We start from the raw sequence: 23,265 nt of genomic DNA on the forward strand, positions 1-23,265 counted from the left end.
GAAAAGTTTTAGAAATTCTTGAAAAGAGTTGTCAAAAATGCATCTTAAAACCTGAATATGCCTGATTTTATTATGGATTCAGTTAGCCCCACTTATGAGCGGTCTGGGTATTTTGAGCTGAAAAAGCGATTGGCCGTTTTTGAGATCGATCCGAGCATTTTAAAAACTGAGTGACTGCGATCACCCTGATTTTGATTGAAGACTTTTTGAGATTTCACGAAAATGTTCAAAAATCCACAATAATAGTCCAAACCCTGAAATCATTTTTTTAAGACATCCGTATGTTGAAGCTCTACACGCTCATATCAAAAATAGTAAAAATTGTAAAGTAAAATGTTAAAAAAATAGGAAATATTGATGCCTACCAAAGTCTTCTTTTTAACCGAAACGGAGCCAGATTTTGACGACAAAATTAGTATCAAATAGCCGATTTATGAGCCCATATCCAATATTCAGTGTCTCTATTAATTTTTTCTAGTAGTCTGCTCCAGTCTAATCAACCCATTCAATCGCTTAGAAATTCAAAATGTTGAAAATCGAAATTTGCATATATTTGACACAATTGAGTGCAAAATTCTAGAGTGAAAAACTCAAAATGCTGATTTTAATTCATGCACCAAACTGCAACAATAGCTGCTACCAACCTAGTATTCACAAATACGAGGCTCAATAATTAACGAAGTTTACCCATCTGTAACCTGTAACAATTTATACACCAGACATGACGAACCACAAGCAAAAATCCTGCAATTTTTCCAGAAATAGCGGATAAAAATGTTATTGGCCTCCAAAGTCATAAAAAATGCTACTTTTACAGCTATTGGAACCAGTTCTAGCTGGTATAACCTGATTTAGGCCGCTAGAGAATTACTAGACCAGCACATGTCTTAAAAAATCTCAATTAGTGGAAAAATCACACTAAAATACGTCATATCACTCAGCGATAAATTGTTGTCCGTCAACTTTATTCCATGGGAGGGAACCAATAGAGCCCCCTGATATTAGGTTCATCAGAAAAGTAATAGATGCAGTAGCAGTTGATTTTAGACTTTATAAATGAACTACAAGATGCCATGAAGCAACAGTTAGGGGAAAACAAGGAAAAACTGACAACAGTATACTTGAAGTACAAAAAGTAAAATGACCGAAAAGCGTCTGCAAAGCCCATACCTGAAAATTTCTATTTACTTTTGAACCCTAAGCTGCTACAACAATCAACGGTAATTGCTTCCCAATTTCAGAATTGGCTACGCTATATAATGTGGAAAAAGCCCTTGCTGATTCAATTTACATAATCGGAAAAGTAAATACAAATTATGCGCAATGTGTTCGCCGTATCAGATCAAAACCAATAAAGCCAAGTGAAACTCCTGAAGACCTCGAATTTATCAATCCTTCAAATTTTCAACCTGACCATTCAGGGCGACAACACATGGAACCATACCTTCTTGACAAACATGTCCCGGAACTGTTCAAGGAACCGGAAGAATCAAAAGAGAAAGCAATACCAGGGATAACAGACCGGGCAGAGGGACTATAAACGTTACTATAGGTGGACCATTGGCAGAACCAGTAGCAGCCGCAGCCCGCGCAATACCTGCACCACCTCCACCCCGGCCAAGAGTATCAGTACCAGTAGTTATACCACGAACAGCATCAGTACATCTCCCGGTATTTGACTCTTCAAGTTCAGATGAATGAGTCCCAAACTTGTTTGAAGACAATAGCAACTCAAACGTAAATCTAGCCGAATTGAACCTAGATTAGGCACAAAAGAAAGAATGCGGGTTGACCCCTTGACTGCAGATGAAATTCGGCAACAACATCTCTGGTATCATCCTCTTAAGCAGATGGCGAACAACCTCAACCAACAGTAGTACCATTTGATATTGAATCGCCGCCAGAAACATATGAACAACAATATGAAATGAACGAAAAAGAAATAAGAGAGCGACCATTTCACCCGAAACGGAAACCACAGAAAATTTCATTCAAATGACCAGGAAGTAACCCGCAACACAAACACGTACATGGCTTCAAATTGGAAAAAACACTTTCATTTTCTAAAGAAGATCAAAGAAACCCTTACCGAGCTGACCAAATTAGACGATCAGGTAGTCCAAAACCGCAAAATGCAAGAGCTGGATTGGAACAAGAAGAAAAACGGGAGGCAATGAAGGCACGATCTGCAAAACAAACACACCAACTGGAGAGACAAAATTAGACCAAGTCAGAACAAATATAGCAAAATGTTCAGGGAAAAAGCCCAGCAGTTCAGTAATTAGAGCCGTTACTAGATCACAAACAAAACATTCTGCACCAGGACCATCTCATCAGAATTTAAATCACTTTAATCAAAAAATAAATTCAACATCTCAGTTCCCCAACAAATATCTTACAATCTCCACACTCCTTTGCACACTTTGTATCATTAGACCCTTCAATGTTAAAAGGAATAATGCGACAAGTCATTAGCTGATACCCTGCAATACCCAGCTAAAACAAATTCAAATAACCACCAATTATTGGCTCAGTTAATAAATTTTGACCCATATCTCGACCGTTGTGTTCAACTTAGTTACAAAAATTAGATTCTATGACAAGCCCACATACGACTCGTTACTAGCAAGCCTTTATGAACTGAGAGAAATGGTTATAGGTGAAGGAATTGGACACTTAAACCTTCAAAAACTCGCCAGTGGCTATAATCTTTTGACTTCAACAACGTTTTTTTGGATTATGTCATGTCTTTGACCCTCCACCCATAACCATCGATTTTCATTAGCAAGTAAACTCAGTACAGTCCCGCAGTACCCCTATTAGCCCAAAAAGCCCAACAATTCTGAGCAATATGACTCTAAAGCATAAAAACAGCCAAAAATTCGGAAAAACCACACCTCGGATTCCAGTTTTTTCGATATATCGCGTGAACCATATATCCAAACCTAGATTAACCTAGTGTTCTCAAAAAGCCTTGTCAATTAGGATTGATCGCAGCTATAATCGACGCATTCCAACCCGCTCTAGGTAGCAAAAACTCCAAAATTGAACTTTCCAAAAATCCTAGGCTCAGTTCAGAAAAGTTAAAATGTTACTCCAAATTATTCGCGCTGCAGTTTTTTTTAGCAGGGGAGTTGACCAGAAACTTTAAAGCGATTTGGAGCATTTTAAAAATCGACTGACGGCGAGCACCCTGAAATTTGACACTTCGAATCTGCTCCAATTCGCCAAAAACACCAATAAAAATTCTCCAATTGACCCATTTCATATGTCTAGACCTTTTTACTGCTCATGCTTGTCATCCCAGTATCCAAAAATTATGTCAGTAATGAATAAAAGTTCAGATTTGACAAAAATACCGAGTACTACCAAAATGCGTTAAAATTGATCAAAATGTAGTATAAATTATACCCTAAAAACATGCAAAATTCAGCCCCAAATGCCTCCTTTAGCTAACCCCAGAAGCCACCTACATGATGCAACCTCAATCAATCAGCAGAAGCCGTTTATTTCAAGTATATGTGGAAATGTGACGATAAAATGAAAATCGGGCCTCAAACACATATCACCGCCTCTAAAATTTTGTCATTTTATGCCCTCCCTGACCCGATTGACACAGTATATACCCCTTAATAGCCTAGTATAGCCCGTCACTAGTCTAATCATACCAGAAAAATTAGTCCAAGTTGACACTTGTGCCAGCCATGCTGACTTATACCCAAATAAGCTCCAAAATTGCATCAATTATCCTAGCAAAAATTTAGTTAATTTCTAAAATCAAAAATATTGACCTCTGACAGACATTAACCTTACCACCAGTCCTGCCTTATATATTAATCTCAGAATATGCGCTCCCAGCCCCCTAGTGCAGATGCAAGCTGGGAAAGGACTGTCAAAGTACTGAAAAGTTTTAGAAATTCTTGAAGAGTTGTCAAAAATGCATCTTAAAACCTGAATATGCCTGATTTTATTATGGATTCAGTTAGCCCTACTTATGAGCGGTCTGGGTATTTTGAGCTGATAAAGCGATTGGCCGTTTTTTTTGAGATCGATTCGAGCATTTTAAGAACTGAGTGACTGCGATCACCCTGATTTTGATTGAAGACTTTTTGAGATTTCACGAAAATGTTCAAAAATCCACAATAATAGTCCAAACCCTGAAATCATTTTTTTAAGACATCCGTAGGTTCAAGCTCTACACGCTCATATCCAAATTAGTAAAAATTGTAAAGTAAAATGTTAAAAAAATAGGAATTATTGATGCCTACCAAAGTCTTCTTTTTAACCGAAACGGAGCCAGATTTTGACGAGAAAATTAGTATCAAATAGCCGATTAATGAGCCCATATCCAATATTCAGTGTCTCTATTAATTTTTTCTAGTAGTCTGCTCCAGTGTAATCAACCCATTCAATCGCTTAGAAATTCAAAATTGTTGAAAATCGAAATTTGCATATATTTGACACAATTGAGTGCCAAATTCTAGAGTGAAAAACTCAAAATCCTGATTTTAATTCTTGCACCAAACTGCAACAATAGCTGCTACCAACCTAGTGTTCACAAATACGAGTCTCAATTATTAACAAAGTTTACCCATCTGTAACCTGCGACAATTTATACACCAGACATGACGAACCACAATCAAAAATCCTGCAATTTTTCCAGAAAAAGCGGATAAAAAATAAATGTTAGTGGCCTCCAAAGTCATAAAAAATGCTACTTTTACAGCTATTGGAACCAGTTCTAGCTGGTATAACCTGATTTAGGCCGCTAGAGAATTACTAGACCAGCACATGTCTTAAAAAATCTCAATTAGTGGAAAAATCACTCTAAAATTTAGCATTTTTGACAGAAAAATCAAATGTGCTGACCCGATAAATAGTTGCAAACCTTATAATTCAGCAGAAAAGGTCAGTACCTGGTACAGCCAGTGCCGTTTTAACCATCCTTCACCAAAATTGTATGAACAGTGGCGACTTACACAACTCTGGTGATTCAAATATAGCCAGGATCAGATCTGCAAAATAGTCATAACGTTGTCAAAAATGCTCATTTCGTACCAACTTATTGCGGTGCAAGCTTTATTGAGCCGCTGAAGTGACCTGCAATTTTTGAGCACGATTGGAGCAATATAAAAATCGAGTGACGGTGAGCACCCTGAATTCTGTTCATTTTTCAGAAATTTACAAGTGTCGATCAAAAAACGTTACTGAACATAAACTTACAGCATAGTCATTCCCCACAGATGCCTACCGAGTAGTCCAAGACCAAAAATTTGCTCAAAAAAGGATAAAATTGGAAAAATTTACATATTTGTACCACCTGTCTGATGTGCAAAATCATCAAAGTTGTGACAAAATTAAATACCAAGAACCTCAGTACCAAATGCCTTCTCAAACCAGTTCAGCACACACAACAGTTACCAGCAACCAGGATAATCACCTAGAACCCTTAGAACCGGTCTATTACAAGTATTCCGCTAGTTAATCAAAAATAATGCTCAAAAATGAAAAGTAGTTTTTATCGCAGTTCTTTATCTATCACAAACAAGTCATTTTACAGCGACGAACCTTCACGAAACCAATGACACATGCTCACATGAATTTTACCTAATGGGGTCATCAGTAAAATCAAGCATAAATGTCAAAATTCAAATATATTACTGAAAAATATACCTATAAACGAAACTATACTACATGATGATAGAAATTGAACCGAAACTAGTTAATGTCCATCAGGGCAGCACACAGCACGGTCCAGGCACAAAAGGTACAGCACGGTTCACCAATTGTTAACACGCGCACCAAACCACACAACAAAGATACGAACGAACTATCACTCCTTTCACTGACTATTACTAATTAACAAAGACTCACTTATTGTCCCCGTATCCCCTATTTACGCCCTGAAAAACAAAAAACATGTAAACACTGCATAATTCGACCCCCCAACCGTTATTACCATGACCACACACCCACCATGCAACCATATTAATACGCTTCAACTCTAAAACGCCATATTTAGTAGTAATATCAATTAACACACACATTAATACACATGAACATAAAGTAAAGTATACCTGAAGCAATTAAATACCAAATAATCAAGTACCGAAGTGAAAAAATTAAAATTAGAAGCCTGAGTACACCAAATAAGTGAGTAAATAAACACCGGGAAAACTAAGAGACCTCAGTTGAAGTCCATATCAGCCACATCACTAGAAGATTGTCATGAAACATAGTCGTTATTGTTGAAACACGAATATGTTAATGATTTACATTCGTTGTAAATCTCGTACTTTTTGGCCGTAGGTTTGAGACACCGATCAACATTGAATAAGCAGTAGCTCAAGGTTTTTATTTCATAAGGAAGGAAGATCCTTATCACTGAAAAATTTATCAATGTTGAGTTCTTAGTCCCGTTTCCTCGTTATAATTTCCAGATTCAACAACAAGTAGAGACGCTACTTATTGAACTAACAAAAAATGGGCTACATCGTCAGCATTTTGTGAAGAAATGTACACCAAAACGTACATCTACACGACGGAAATGTTCAACGTTGACTGGCTCTGCTCGAAAATACTCAACGAAACAGTAGAAGCTGAAATTGAAGTGCACAAACTGAGGAATGAGACAAAAACTCTTACCAGAGTCGAAGAAGACAGTAAAAATCAACAAAAGAGAGCCGCCCCTCTCGCGATAGCAGCAGCTGTTGCCGGAGTTGGACTCTTCGGCCCAGGAATTGGCAGCGGAGGATGAGGCGGAGTCACAGGAATTTTTCGGCTCTTGCCAACGACTATCTCAGGACTCCGAATATATTGAGAGATTAGCCAACAATTTCAACAGCCTCAGTGACTAAGTCATAAAAATCAGCGACCAATCAGATGAGAAATTTTTCTTAGTTGCTGACGAACTTGCAAAAGTTTGTAAAGTTCAAAATGAAATGCAAGAAAACCAGAACAGAAACTGGAAACTAGTTGAGGATCAATTTGCTATTGTAGACAATAACTTGAATGGAATAACAAAAATAACAAAATGCATGTAAATGCAAGCATCACAACACCAACTCAACTTCAACTTCGATACAGCAGCGTTATTACTACTTACTCTCTAAGCCGATATAAAAGTTATCGAGCTGCCTTATATTCACTCAGAATAAATGTTATTAATGCCGTTCCAACTTTGCTTGACAAACGCCTTCCAATCTCTTTAGTAACACATAAATATTTGATAGAGATTCTCGACTTAGTCCATGAAATTTAAAAGAACGCCCCAGATCGTCTACCTTTGATAATACCTATGGCTGACGTCCTTTCGTATTATTATTCGAAACTTGTACAAGAGATGAAGGCGGTTTTTTACTGAAACTAGCCATTCTTCTAGCCTCAAGCAAGACATTGTTTGAAGTATATCGTGCAAACGCAATCCATATGCCCCAGAAGGACTCTGTTAGCCTTACAATGGGTAATTGATGGATAATACCTAGCAATCTCAGAAGGACAGATGTGACAAACAGTATTGACGAAGGTTCAGTAGTGACGAGGGTTCAGTATGACAACTGCCTCGGATCGCCACGATACCTCATCTGTCACGAGACAATGGAAACCCACCTTGATTTCTCCACGTGTCTAGAAATCCTCAATTTTCATCATGCCGTTACAACATTGAAAGTAGGTGACACAGAGAAGGTAGTGTTTCCAAACCCAGAACGAGCACAGAATCTTGGATTCGGAATTTGGCTCCAAGTGATTTTCAGCTTCAAGTGATTTTAACCTTAGTGAGATTGGTATAGACGAAAATGGCCGACAAACCAACATTGCTCATAAAGATTGTAACAACTGTTTAATCACATTAAAATGTGGACATAGCATGTTCAGCGACCACATTAAAATTATAGCTGATTTACAAAGTTGTCAGTACCTCCCAGAGAATCAATGTGAAGCTGCCTGATCCACTTGCACACTTAATAGATTTTGCGCCAAACATTGATGAATTGCCGAAATATGTAACTAGCACTGAAGCAAACCTCGATTTATTGTAAGAAGTTAAAGCAGAATTCATTTATTCAAATAGAAAACTACCAACCGACTCTTGACGAAATATAAAAGCCACTACCGAAATGAAGTATTGCCAGCCAGCATTAATTGAGAAACTCGAATCCTGTGTGCCACTAATGCTTTCTCTGTCATTTACAATCTTTGTCTTTATCGGAAACTTAGCGCTACATCCCCTCTTCATGTATTTATACCATGAAGTAGCTTTTCGACGAATGGTACCAAACTTTATGAGGCTAAATGGAAAAAATGTACCGCTAAAACCAGTGGTTTCCGTACCCAGACATCTCAATGCCGAAGCAGTGGCCAACCGCAAAAAACAGCTCAAGACGCCGCCAACAGTTATAGCACCAGAAGACATGGGAACGTTAAGACGACAACACAGACGACACTCCATGCCTGCAACGTCCACAATGTCGCTTAACGCAATTGAACAATTCGATACAGAAGACGAACAGGATCACGAAACTCAATCGCAAGCGGAAAGTGTGCTTTGGGTTCTTGAAAGTCTGACATAGATGGAAAAGTATTAATCTTATACCCCATTAAGCCGCATTTAACCTATTAAGCTCTATCAACCAGTGCTTAAACATGAAAGTGCTTCAGTGCTAAAATCCATAAAAGTAACCAGTGCTTTAAACCATTCACTTAACCAGTTTACCTATGCTGTCTTCTTCAAGTTTAGAGCCTTCATTCGATGACATTGACCTTCATTATTTCAGTACTAATTCCAACCCTCTTCTCTCAATCTTAACTTTAACATATATCTTCTCCTTTTTCTCCGGAATTAGCCCATCCCTAATTCTTTAACATCCCTTAAACAGCAATAATTCTTATCTTGTCTTATCTTTGTTCACCTTAATCTTTATTCAATTTCGTCTTAACTCAAATTTTTTTTTTAAACTGTTTAATTGTCTTAACTTTAATGCTTTTGTTCAAAACACTTTGAAACATAAATTGGGTGGCTCTAACAAAAAATGTGTATATGTTTATTCCAGTCTAGATTTTGTATGTTTTATAGAAAAACTTTAAAACTCAGTTCCTTCTTAAAATTTTCTTGGAAAATGTTCAGAAAGTCAGGTAGTGTCACGCCCCTATTTCGTGCATCATAGTTGCGTGAGGTTTTCCCTTTTAATATCTATAAAAAGTGATATATAGTTCATATTCAGGTAATTCTCAAGGCCATATATAGCCGGTATTTCCATCTAGGCCTGTAACTTCTTGTTTATGTTTACTAAAAACAACTGCAAATTGACAGGTTAATGGTAAGCTTATTACGTACCCAAAAGCCTCAATATTTATTTTTTTAAGTTGCGTAACGATGTGTTTTCTATAATTGGTTAATAACATCATGAGAAAATACGTACTTGGTGAAGTAATTATGCTGGTAAGTAGGTGCTAATACGGAAAATGTATGTGTACTTAACAAACATCAAGAGACGTACAAAAGTCGGAAATTGCCCACTTTGAAGATCAGTAAATGTTTCCGAAGGACCAATACAACTTGAGCTACAACTCTGCGGAACCTACGATCACCAGAACACCGTAAAACCAGCTTAATAACCAGTTGATTAAGAATTCATTAATAATCTTGAAACTTTCACATTTTAATTTAGAAAACTTTAGTTTAATTCTGTTAATATAATTAAAGATTGAACTGGAAAATCTGTATAAAACGCAGACTTCCCTACAGATTTCCATAGAGCTAAATAACACTGTGAAAGGTTATTAAAACACACGGCAACTAGTGTATATTTGACGCATCTGAACCGCTCAATAAAAAGCTATTGATAGCTCATTTTATTCGAACTGTATTCGCTAAAAATTGCACTGAAACATCCATAATAAGTCCTTGTTCAATGGCCATAAATCTAGTTAATTACTCCGAGTATTGATCTCTAAAAGACCGAAGTAATGATTCTAAAAGTAAGTGCGTAACAGAAGGTATGATCAGGTAATATCTTATCCTTAAATTTCTACGTGAATTCCTAGAATTAAATATCTAGTTTTGACACTTTAATTTTGCCATAGAGAATGAAACAATTGAAATTTCTCTCCAAATAAGAGTAACCAGGAAAATTTCCACTCCCATTGGTCAGCTGAAAGTGCGTCAAAATTTGAAATTGATATTAGTCACGCTGCAGTAGAAAACAAGCAAAGGCTAATTGTCTTGAGGCATAAATTTTTCTCGCTGCTTCTAGAGTGACTTAGAAAACGGTGTTTGCATCAAGATTTCAGATTTTGAATTGCATTGGGCCGCTGTCTTCCATAAAAAATGACATTTTTTGAGCTTTTTGTCAGCAGTCAAATCGGGGATGTGATTCTTGTCAATCTGGAGTAGTCATAACATCGCAGAGGTATACCCAAATCGTCACGGGAAAATCTGCCCTATCTGCGTATCTTTTGTTCGTTTTGTCTATGTTAAAACATTGAAAGTGCAATTAATTTGCGAAATAGGTACTTAAGCAAAATCGGCTGAAATTGAAGGAAATTGCAACCCGTGTTCTCAAAATTTACAGCAGAATTGAGATACAATCTATGTACAATATTGTTCGCGCGCTATGTAGCACAGTTTGCTCGATTAAGGTATTTCTTTGTCGCACGCAGCGTAGCTCAGTTCCGCGCTGATTTATCTAATTTTCGCACTGAATGTACCTATAAGCCGCAATTGTGCCCAATTTTCTAAGTGGTTTTTTAAGTTTTTTTAATTGATAGATTTCAAAGTAATTGAAAGTGGTTAGAAGTTTAATAACACCATATGGGTCTCAAATTTACCAGAATGTTTTTATTTGTTTTCAAGTGTAGGTCGGGAAATGGGATTGACATCACCACACTCCCAAAGCTTTTTTCTTCTGAGGGAGTTTTAGAAAAAAATCAGTTATACTGCCTAAGTTTTATGTTATTTTGATTCAATGAAATGAATAACGTTGTTTTAAAACTGGGTTTTTTGCAGGCTGTTCTGTTCGTTAGCATAAAAAGAGGAATGAAGTCTGAAAGCCTATTTCCAGGTGTCTTATTGAAAAACCTCCATGCTTCGTCTGTGTACAGGTGTTTATCAAATTTTTTTTGCTGAAAAAGCCCGCCTTTCTGCCTCTTTTTACAGGTGTCTACTATTTTTCCTGCAAAACTCCATTTTGGGTCTTTACCCTTCTGTGTCCTTCTGATACACTAAAAGGAAAACAAGTTTTTAAAATGGAAGTAATTATTACAACTCATCATTTCCGACGACGTTCCCGACAGGTCTGTCACACAACTTTTCCAGATCTAAGTGGCGTAAAACCCGCGATCTGACAGATATCAGTGAATTGTTTCTGAAAATCCACTGCAATCTGCTATTTTTTTGCGTCTATATACAAGTGTCTGTTGGCAGGTATCTAAGTTTGTCTGAAAAATTTCTCCATTCTTTTTAAGTGACTTTTGACACGCTGACCAACAAAACAAATCTTTTGTATCAATTTCAATCTGTCCCCATTGTTGAACAGATTTGTAAATTTATCTAAGCCGTATATGGTATCTTATAAACAATTGTCATGCTCAATTAATAAAGCCTTAAAAACATTTTTTCATACTCAAAACCGCGCATTAATTAGACACAATTGCGGATTACAGATTCATTCAATGCGGAAAATAGATACGGAAACTGAACGAAATTACTACTGGATTTTTCACTTAATTTTCAAATTGATTTCATCTGTTTTGCAAAAACGGCGGAATCACTTGCAAAAAATAGCTTTTCTCTTAATTTTGCTCATTTTGTGTATCTATTTTTTGATCAATTTTTAAAGGCGGAAATTGTGGAATATACTTCTGCGTCGTAATGGTAAAACGTGCAAATTTTTTAAGGTCTAAATTTCAAACTGACTTTAAAATGCAGTGAAAAGACCGATCTAGAAAAAATTGTTCGTTTTGACGGAGTTTTTAGTCACTGGTTGTATTTGAACTTGATTTCATTTATATCATTTTTTTCGTCTTTTGAGTTTTTTTATTGGGTGTAAAGGTTCATTCCGAAACAATCTAAGGGCCATTCTTTCCAATTGGTTGTGTTAATTAGATTGCTTTCAATTGTAGTTAGGATTTGATTCTGCTGTTCTTTTTCCCTGTATATGGATTTTTCAGTTTATTGTGGTTAAACATAGAAGCTGAAAGATTTTAACGACTTCTTACTCTAACGAAAAGCTTTTTATTTGCGTTCGTGATTTCATTTCTATCTCTCTCTCTCTCTATATATATATATATATATATATATATATATATTTATATATATATATATATATATATATATATAGCAAGAGTTTATGGTAACTCTTGTGATTATAGTTTGGAGGATACGTCACTTACCTCATTCAAAGAAATACTTTTGCACTTTAAAACTTTAAAAATTAGTCTAACAAGAAATAACTATTTTAAATTAAAGTATAAGCGTGTTTTCTTTGTTTAGTGAAAAAATCCTTTTGAGGTAGATAAGTAACGTATGATTAAAATTTAGTCATGCACATAACCTAAAACCTTTAGCGAGATGGAGTTGGAAATAAACTCACGCGCACTAATGTCGTAATTGAGGAAGTCTATTTAAAAAAAAAAGTTTTTTTTTCAGGTTTTTTTGCGTGGACAAGTTTGAAACTAAAAAGTGCAAAAAAGCTAACTTGCTTGATTAGAATTTGATGATACATGGCATGCCTCACTCAAAAGTTTTGTTTTTTTGCTTTCTAATAGCCGCACCGCGTTGGCTGGGGCTATTATTGGCCTTTTCTTGGTTTTTTTTTACAATTCAAAGAGTTCGAATTGTATTGGGGCGCTGTCTTTTTTAAAGATCTGTTCACACATTTTCATGATTTTTAAAGTCAAATTGGAGTAGTGATTTTGGTTACGCCGAAACAGGAAATGGAGCGAAAAAGCGTGTGGTTTTGCGGCGTGATTTTTTTTGCTCTAAATTTAAACTAGAGTGAGAAAACGGTGCTTGAACAAAATTTCGCTTTCTGGCTAGTGGTTTTTTGTTCACATGCGGCAATTTCACGTTGATTTCTACTGTTTTTTCGATTTTTGGATCGTTTTTTTTCTAAATGGTTTTTCCAATTCATTAATAGCTCATTCTAGGCCTAATTTTTTGTTTGAACTAAATTTCCATTTCTCGCTATTTGTTTTTTGTTCACATGCGGCATTTTGACACCGATATTCTTGCTTTTTTAATTTTATCTTATATGTTTTAGAAATGGTTTTCCCATTTCACTCATAGTCCATTATAAGTCGTTTATTGATTAGTCAATGAAAGTGCTTTGAATTGTACGTCAGGACTTGTCCTGCTATGTTTTTTTTCGTCCGTCGCTATTTTTGTTACGACCATACGACGTCACAACCACTTCAAATTTGCTTTTTGTGGAGCGAGTTTTTTTTCATTTGCGTGATTAAATTTTTAGTCACACTTGACTTACCTCACTCACAAAAATGACTTCCTCACTTTGAAATTGACTTTTATTTACTCTAATTGAATGAGATAAGGTCAAATGGGCGTGTCACTCTAATTGAAGGGTATTTGAGAGCAGCTAATAGATGCAGCAAAAACTTATACAGATTTTTAATCAAAATACAACATATCAGCCTTCAATGAAAAGACGAATTTTTTTGGTCTGTCTTTTTAACTGTCTTTTTTTTGCGAGACTGCATATCTATGAAGCTATTGCGGCTATTTTCTGGCAATCTGCCTGCTATGTTTAAAACTTTAATTCATTTCAAGATTAAAGAATTTCATATTTTTTTATCGTATCTAATAAAAAGGCTGCGGAATGGAATTGATCCCTTATCAATGCACGCTGATTTGAAGTTTTTTTCATATTTTTAAGCGGTGTCTATATTTTCATGATCTCATTTCTGTATCGGTTTCTATCTGTATTTTACTACAGGCATTTCGCAGCTAAATTCAGCCAGTTTTGTTTTGTCCATATTTTCAATAGAGCAGACAGCAAATTGTTAATAAACTCATCGAACATTTTCAGCTAACGATAGTTTTACATGATTAGAAGTTTAAAAAAGAAGAATCCATTTTGCAGAGTTTGTTCGAAATCCGTTTTTAAACGGTGCAGTCGTTATCAGGATCAGCGCCATAAGTGTTATAGTTATAGCTACGCGAAGGCTTTGTTCTGATAGCTTTTCTGGAATGTAATTTTTCGGTCTTAATTTTTTTCTTCCAGGGAGCAGAGGTCTGATTGCAAGTACACTAGACACAAATTACTGCAAATGCACCTTGGAGTTCGGCACTCAATAGAGCTAATATACTTAGGACCATACCAAAATGGTTCGACATCGTCCGCAACTATTTTATGCCGTTGCGGGTATCAGTTGTGCCCTAAAACTGAGTCTGTTTAGATGTGGTATGGAGAATTCCCACTTAGAATTTAAGTTAGAGCTTCTTTTGTAGTTTTGGGATAATTTTCAGTTGGTTTTAACCCAGGAGGTTGAAATGCCTAACAGGTGAGTTGCCTAGGCGTATGTACACTTCTGTTGCATATTTTTGATCTGTTGTTTCAGCCTGTGGTCTGATACAAGTACCTAAGAAGAGGGGCAGACCCTCAAACCAAAATCCTGGTGGAAATATCAGCACTAAAAGCAAAGAGATGGTTGACCAGCTTTCGGCAGCTTTGAAATCTCTCGGAGCAACCGTTTCCCCAGTATTTGCAAATTCTGGTCTGGATAACTCGGGCGCTAACGGTGGCGTTAGCGCAAGCGGTCAAGGAAACATGCCTTCAATGGGACCGCTATTGGTACCCAAACCTGTACATGCTCAGGTTGATAGCTCGTCTCAGTCAACCCAGGGCAAAGAGGCTTCCACTGCGTAAGATCACGATTGTTCCTTTCAACCCATTTTCTGACAGATTTCGAAATGCTTTGCCACACTAGAGAATTTAACTGGTGCCATTTACAGCTTTTTGTTGATAGTTCATACCAGAACAAAAATTTTTCAAATTAAATGGCAAAATTTGACCTCATCAATTTGAACACATTTTTCGGCCTTTTTAAGATCCTATGCCCGTTTTTTGACCTTCCTATTTTAATACTACCATGTGCTGCTGTATTTTTTAAAAACTTTAAAAATGTTTTTTATAGCTGCGAAGCTGTCAGCTGAGCGGAGCTATATTGCGGTGCGCTTGGTTTTTTTTACTATTCAAAGAGGAGTATTGTTTTTCTGAAGGTTTTCTTGCCAGAAGTACTATTTGTTCAGGCGGCCCAATAGTGAATAGCGGATCGAATAGCGAAAGTGAATAAAATTGCCGTGTGAACTAACTTTTTCTGAGCGTTCTTGTTTTTATTTTTCGTGTGAACTAACTTTTTCTGAGCGTTCTTGTTTTTATTTTTAAGTTTTTGTTCTTACGCTGCATTCAGTGAAACACTTTTTACTTTGAAAAGAGTTTTTGAGAGATTGGAGCCTATAAATGACTCCTTTTAGCCTTTCGTCTATTTGACCGAATTGTTTTGTTGTAAATTGTTTTTTTTTTGGTAGAAAGTGAATATGCAACCATCTGAAATTGGTACCACATGGTTTCTGAGAGCTTGATAATGCGTTTCAAGTGCAAAATTGGCGCTTATTTCTCATTTTTTTGTCACTTTTTGTTTTTTTGTTTTTTTCCCTTGATTTCTTCATTTTTGGCTCTTTGAGTGGACTTTCTTAACGAAATTAGTAAATATGGCAAAGTGTTTTTGATAATTCCTGAATTTGATGCCTCTTTTTGTTTTATAAAATTGTACACATACTAATCCGATTTTGGCGGTTTTTGGCACAGTTCTCCTAAATTTTTTTGTTTGTACTGTGAATTTATTTATCATAGTGTTTTGATAAAGTGTCATCGGTGGTTCTGGTTTCGTTTTTGTGGCTAATTGAATTAGTTTTGGCGATAGCTCTTCAAAATTCAGTGAAATTTTTTACCATATTTTGAACATTTTTTTCATAATTTACTTTTTTTCTTACAAATGAGCTGTTTTCACTTCTTACTGAGACAGGAAGATGGATATGTATTGTTCTTGAACCTCGGTTGCCTAATCAGAAAATTTCATGTTTTTTCACCTTATTTTTTTTCTTTTTGGTTAGAGTTTTCAATTTAAATTCATGTTTTTATGGCTGCGAAGCTGTAAGCTGAGCGGAGCTATACTGCGGTGCTCTTGGTTTTTTGTTTCGTCTGACGCTTTTTTTCGTTCTACATTTGTTCACACAGCAAAGCGGAAAAAGTCAATTTTTCTGAATGACTTCTTCCTCTCACTAACGGCGTTTGCACGCATGACATCATTTCTCACACTCTCTCTAGCAAAGATTTTAAGATTATTTGCGTGATTTGATTTTGATCTTAAGTGACTTACCTCACTCAATACAATGACTTTTGCACTTAAACTTAAGTTTAATTTGGATTAGTTTAAGGTCAAAGGAACTCATATGTGCAGTAAAGTTCCCTATTAAGACGCTTCTGCAGAATGAATTTTAACCAGCTTTATTAATTTATTGCTAAATGTTTTTTCTACCTAGTTTTTATGAGCGGCGTCGAAGTTGAGATCTGTATCTGTTTCTATCTCTTACACGGCACGCAAGTCTTATTTCACAGCTCTTCTGGCAATCTGCCGGCTATGTTTTTTGTTCAGAATTTGCTAATTAGTTTTTTATCGGTTTCACAGTGTATGTATTCTCCATATTCTAGCATGTTTCCTTTTAACATGTTCCTAAGACCTATAGTTTTATTCGCTTTGCTTTTAATAAACTGAAAATTATCGACTTGAACTAACAGTTTTTATCGCTTTCTTTTCAATTTTTTAATGTTCTTTTTCTTTGTAATTGAATTTTTTAAATTAATAGGCCACTGAGGTTTTTAGCGTCACTTTTACAAAGTTTGATCAACAATCATTTTCCGCGATTATGTTTAGGGCTTTGTTTTTCTTTTATACGAATTTTCGCGTTTGAATATTGTTCTGTTTGTATAGTTTTTCGACAACAAATGTTTATAGTTGAAGACATAGTTTATTTAGTTACCGCTTGATAACTGTTTTCAGATTGTAAAATAGTGTTTCGGTTGAGAGAACCTACGGAAATTGATGAGTTTTTTAAACAATTTTTGTCGATTTCTTACAGTATTCAAAGTTGTTTTTTCAAAATCAAAGTTTTGGGAGCCTAACACGGCTTGACTTTTGCTGCTTGCGTACTTTGATGTTATAAATTGCGTACAAAAATTGGCGTGTTTTATATATAGGTGTAATGTCTTTTTTAGTTCAGCTGGTTTTTTATGGGCTATCTTTTTTGACTGATTTGTTTTTGTTTTTAGTGTTCAGTCTAGTAGGAAGCAGTTGATGTAAAAGGTATTTTTTTTTCACGAAGACGACTCTTTCAGTGGTTTCCGGATTTCTGCCGGCTTGTTTTTCGTCATACGCTCTTTTTCGTTGTTCATTTGTTCACAAAGCAAAGCTGAAAAAGTCAAATGTTCTGAATGATTTCTTCCTCTCACTAGCGGCGTTTTAGTGGATGGCGTCATTTCTCATTCTCTCTATAGCAAATGTTTCCAGATCATTTGCGTGATTAGATTTTGATCATACGTGACTTACTTAAAAAAATGATGTTTTCACTTTAAAACTTTCGTTTAGTTTGAAATAAAAGTCAAAGGAACTTATATGTGCAGGTTCTTAATAAAAGGCTTCTGCGGAATGAATGTTTACAATCTTTGTTAAATTATAGCTGATTGTTTTTTACCTAGCTTTTTGAGTGGCGTGGATTTTTTTCCAATTTAGATCTGTTTCTCTCTGTATCGGAACGCGAGTCTATTCTTTCGCAGTTATTCCGGCTATATGCCGGCTATGTTTCTCATTAATAAACAATTTAATCTTTTACACAAAAACCGATTTGTTTAGCCTATTAAGAGGCTGTACTGGCCATTTAATTGCCAATTTTTTAAGTTATAAAATAATAATTGGCCGTTCTCACGTTGTGTTTTAATGAATATGAGATCTGATGTGATTTCTCTTCCTTTTTTTAAACAAAAAAGAGCTTCGATTATCATATAAACGGAACTATGATAATCGTTAAGCTCATTGTTGCAAAATTGGTTATTGTTTCTGTGGTTAAGAATTTCGGGAACTGCATTTTCCTCAGACACTGATAGCTCAGTCACAATCAAGTATTTAATTTTGGTGCATTACTGGCTCTGAAAAATTAGCTGTACATAAGTTATTCGGCGACCTGTTTTGGGTTTATGCAGGTATCTTTGCGTGCTGTGGTCATTATTAATGGAGCGCCACCCACCAAAGCCTTGTCGGCAATTGAAGCATCTATTTTACGGACATCCATTTTCTTGTAATTAATAGCCGCGAAGCGATAGCGGCTTTTATTGGGGACATCGTGTTTTTTACAATTCAAAGAATTTGAATTGTATTGGGGCGCTGTCTTTTTTTCACACGTCTTTTTTTCAAGATCTGTTCACACATTTTTATGATTTTTGAAGTCAAATTGGAGTAGTGATTTTGGTCACGCCGAAACAGGAAGTGGAGCGAAAAAGCGAGTGGTTTTACGGCATAAATTTCTTTTCGCTCCAATTTTAAAGTAGAGTGAGAAAACGGTATTTGAGCAAAAATACCCGTTCTCGCTACTGGTTCTTTGTTCACATGCGGCAATTTTTTTTATTTTTCACTGTTTTTCGATTTTCTGGATCGAATTTTTTTTCTCAATGGTTTTCCCAATGCATTCGTAGTTTATTCTAGGTCTAGTTTTTTGTTTCAACCAAATTTCTATTTCTCGCTAGTGGTTTTTTGTTCACATGCGGCATTTTGTCATTGATTTTCAGTTTTTTTTTTGAATTTTTTGATCTGATCTTTTCCTTTTGGAAATGGTTTTCCCACTTCACCCATAGTCCGTTCTAGGTCTAATTTTTGTTCAATCAAGGAAAATTCTTTGAATTGTACACCAGGACTTGTCCTGCTATGTTTTTTATTAGTTGTCTACATCGATATTTTTGCAACCTGACTTCTTGGAATTGTCTTTTTCATTTTCAGTAATTTCTACTACTGTTTTGCAGGTGAAATTTGTGTGCGTGACGACCTTTGCTTTGCTTTTAGGTCAATTGCGTGACTTACCTCACTAAAAAATGACTTCTGAACTCACTTAATGAACTTTTATTTTTATTAACTTTTTTTAGTTAGAGGTCAATAGCGTGCATCTAAGTAGTGCCAAACGTAAATGCCCTAATTCTTTGGTATTAGAGTCTTCGAATCTAACCAAAAAGTCTAGTGGTCTATTAAAGGACTGGTCAATCTGTCTATCTTGTTTCTTCAGTTGTTTCAGTTAATGGAAGACCACAAGCGTCTATGGTGGTTGTTTTCCGGCTATGTTTACACGGTCTAAATTAAACTAGCCATGAATTTTGAGAAGGCCACATTTTCTGCATTTAGTCCCGTTTTCCTGAATTTATCTTCCTCAATTTGCATTTAGTCCCGTTTTCCTCAATTAGTTTCGAGGGAGAATGTTTCTCCAGGAAAATTAGTCTTTCTGTTATCATTTAACTGCTTTTTGTCGCTTCACAAGTTTCTATTTATTTTGCTCAGAACAAAAATTTTTGGAACGGAAGATTTTTTGCTGTTTGGATTGTTTTTCCTTTAGCCGTTTTTGGGTTGGTTCTGTGATCACAATTTTTTGACGTTTTTGCCGTTTTAGTTATTCATAGCCGTCATCAGTGTCTCAAGGGCTATTATTTAGGCGCTCTCGTTTTTTTTAGTCCGCACTTTCTATTTTAATCGTTTAACATTGTCAACACTTGCATGTTTGAGTTTTGACTTACCTCAATCACTGTTCCAACTAATAGAATTTAGAATTCAGTCGGCAAATTTACGCAAATATGGTCATTATAAGACTTAATACCTTAAGATATCAACGTTCCTTAGATTATAGTGCGAACTTGTATTAGTATTAAGCTTATTGTCTGCCACATTAGAGGAGGAGTTCACCTTGTTTATCGAATCTAATGGAACTGCGTTTTAAATTATAACCTTTTCGTGACAATTATTTTAATTTAGGCTGACGTCATTTTTTTCTTCCATTTCCTCTAACTGTTTCAATTACAACATCGGTCAATGGGGTCAGCGGCGTCTATTTTTCTTGTATCCCTATTTTTGGGTCATAGCTGTTTTTGGAGTCATATTCGCACAAATGTCGGAGTGGTTTCTATAGTATTCTTCTACTATTTGTGTTTTGCAATATTTCGCTCGATTGAAAAAGCATAATTTCTGGCTAGAAGGACCTTTTTGGTTTGTTTTTGGAGAACCTCCTTTTCGCCTCGGCTACGCAATCCGGTTAAACTCCCTCAGTTTAAACTATCCAATCCAGAAAATAAGTCATTTTAGAGCAATCCATTCGACGTTAGTCCGTTGTATTTATATCTCGTGGTATCAATTTGTTTATTAATAGCCGCGAAGCAATAGCTGAGGCTATTATAGGCCTTCTCTTGGTTGTTACGACCCGAAGAGGAGTATTGGTTTTATTTACTGGAAGCACTATATGTTCAAACGGCGTTTTGACCTAAAAGCGAAAGTGAGTAAAATTGTCATGTGAACTAATTTTTTCTGAGCCAGAGAAGTTATTTGATCACGCGCTGCGTTGAGTGAATGACTTTTCGACTTTGAAAAGTGTTTTTGAGAGAGTGGCGCATATAGATGACAGTTACCCGTGTTTTCGTCTATTTCGCCCAATTGTTTTGTTGTTAATTGGTTTTTTTGTCGAAATTAGTTTTCATCGTTGCTGCATTAATTTGTAACCCTCTGAAATTGATACCACAATGTTTTTGCGTGCCTAACAATGCGTTTCAAGCGCAAAATTTGCACATATTTCTCAATTTTTAGTCAATTTTTGGCTTTTTTCATCAATTTCGTCATTTTTGGAGCTTTGAGTGCACTTTTTGTGCCTGCTCAATATATATGGCAACGTCCTTTTGATAATTTATCAATTGAATTCTTCTTTTTGAGGTGAGATGTTTTGTTTTTATAAAACTGTACAGAAACTAATCCGGTTTTGGCGTTTTTATCGCAGTTTTTTTTTTGTATTTTGTAGTTACTTACTATTAAAATTCTTTTAAAAACTCTTCATCTTCACAGCCAAGGATTTTGTACGTTCTAATTTTTTAATTGAAGTAGTTTTTGGTAGTCATTCTATCAAAATTAAGAAAAAAATTTTGACCAATTTTTGACATTTTTTTTTCAAATTGTTTGTTTCGAGCATGAACGGTTTTTATTGCTTGCTGAGACAGGAAGATGGGTATGCATGGTTTTTGAGCCTCGATTGCATAATAATGACAAATCCATGTTTTTTGCTTACGTTTTTTGATTTTTAATTAGAGTTTCCTATTCGATTTTTTATTTCTTAAAAGTTGCGAGTTAGTTTTCATATATTTTTTTATAATATCTGTGTTCTCCACACTCTATCTTTCCATCAATCTCCTGAGGTTTATTGTTTTATTGGCCCTGCTTTTACTAGTTTTAAAAGTACTGATTTGAACTAATAATTTTAGTCTTGATTTTTTTTTTTTCATTTTATTTGCTCATTGTTTTTAGATGCAATATAGCACCGAGTTTTTGCTAGATTCAATGTTTTCAAAATTTTTGATGACTTTTTTCAAAATTTTTAGATTTCAAAATTTTTGATGACTTCTTTCCTCTGGGATTATTCACAGGGCTAGGTTTTGATAACCTAAGACTTTTGCTTGTGAATATTGATCTTTCTTATAATTTTTTCATGATAAATTTCTGACTTGAATAAATTTATTGGGCATTGTTTAGTTTTATCGTCGCGTTCTTTGGTACTTAAAACGAAAAATACTGCTTAAGGTTTATTTAGTTTATGTTACAGTTTATGTTAGATTACAGTTTTTATGTTATAAATTTGTGTTTTTATTGAGAAATATTAGTTATTTTTGTTTGTATTAAATACATGAGTAATGGACTTTCAATTTTTTTTGTTTATTTGGTTTTGTGGGCTGTTTTCAATTTTTGACCTAGTTTTTTTTAAGTTTTAGTAGTCACTTTAGTAAGTACCAGTTAATTTTTAAAATGTTTTTTCTCAGAGCCGGCTCTTCGAGTCATTTCCGGAATTCTACTGGGTATGTTTTTTATTTCGTCAAGATTTTTGTTACGACCATATGACGTCTCAATTACTCTACTCTGTTTTTTGTTCATTCGTTTGTGCAATATCATTTGAATTGCGTGCGTGAGGTCATTTTCCACTCTTAGTGGAACGAGATTTTTGTTCATTCGCGTGATTAAATTTGTGGTCACACCTGAATTACCTCACTCTCTCAAATATGACTTCCTTGCTCTGAAATTGACTTCACTTTATTTCAGAAATAAGTTCAAGTGAGAGTTATATGACTCTAATTGAAGGTTATTTAAGAGCAGCCAATAGAAGCAGCAGTAAGTCATATGGATTCCTAATCAAAATTTAACATCGCAGCCCTTAATGAAAAGAATCCTATTGGTCTGTCTTTTTGACACTGCAGATCTACGAAGCTTTTGTGGCTGTTTTCTGACAATCTGTCAGCTATGTTAAGAACTTTTCAGGCTTTAATTTTTAATGAACTCTCGTTGCAATCACAGCGGTGATTAAAGAGTGTGATGAACTGGTAGTCTAATTTTGAAGCAGATTTTCTAGTGTTAATTGGTAAGTGTCACAATTGTAGTGTCACCGGCAATTGATGCAACTGTTGTTATCGCAACAAGGGTTAATTAATACCGCGGTGTTTGACAAAAATCTAACCGAAAGCATTTTTTGGCCACGTGCGCCAATGTGTCACCTATTTTTACTATTAGAACTGTGGTTTTAAAGGAAGTTATTTTTAAAGCGTTACTTCTATTTTTCCTGTAAAAGGAGGCGGATCTATTCTTTTTTGGTCCCCCAGTGTTTTTTATGACCCGCAGTTACAAATTATAGATTGCTATATAGCACGTTTTCATTTAAGAAAATAGCACGTGCGTCTGGGGGTCATAAAAGATTTATGCTCACTAAGCTGGGGGACCAAAACAGAATAGATCAAGTGCGGCTTCTGCAGAAAAAAAGTGAACAAGAAATAGAAATTTGTTTCATATATTGAAAAGGTGCCTCAATAAATTTAATTCTTTTCTGTATTCTCAATTTGGGTTGTAAAACCCAATTCTACCAATCTGCTTCCTTCGCTTAAGTCTACTTAGTCTCTTAGCTGTTTGACAGTCTGCCGC

General features: G+C 35.4%; 1 protein-coding gene across 3 annotated transcripts in view; it reads left to right on the plus strand.

Annotated features, from left to right (window-relative positions):
• The window catches only part of LOC142334660 (uncharacterized), an 80,434-nt gene that overhangs the window by 14,015 nt on the left and 43,154 nt on the right, over positions 1-23,265 (plus strand). For all 3 annotated transcript variants that reach the window (XM_075382869.1, XM_075382871.1, XM_075382872.1), the window contains exon 5: positions 14,575-14,878. In XM_075382869.1, the coding sequence (XP_075238984.1) occupies positions 14,575-14,878 (304 nt within the window). The remainder of the gene's footprint in view (positions 1-14,574; positions 14,879-23,265) is intronic.

This window comes from Convolutriloba macropyga, chromosome 2 (genome assembly GCF_964194025.1).
Source record: "Convolutriloba macropyga chromosome 2, txConMacr16.3, whole genome shotgun sequence".
NCBI classification, from domain to species: Eukaryota; Metazoa; Xenacoelomorpha; order Acoela; family Convolutidae; genus Convolutriloba; species Convolutriloba macropyga.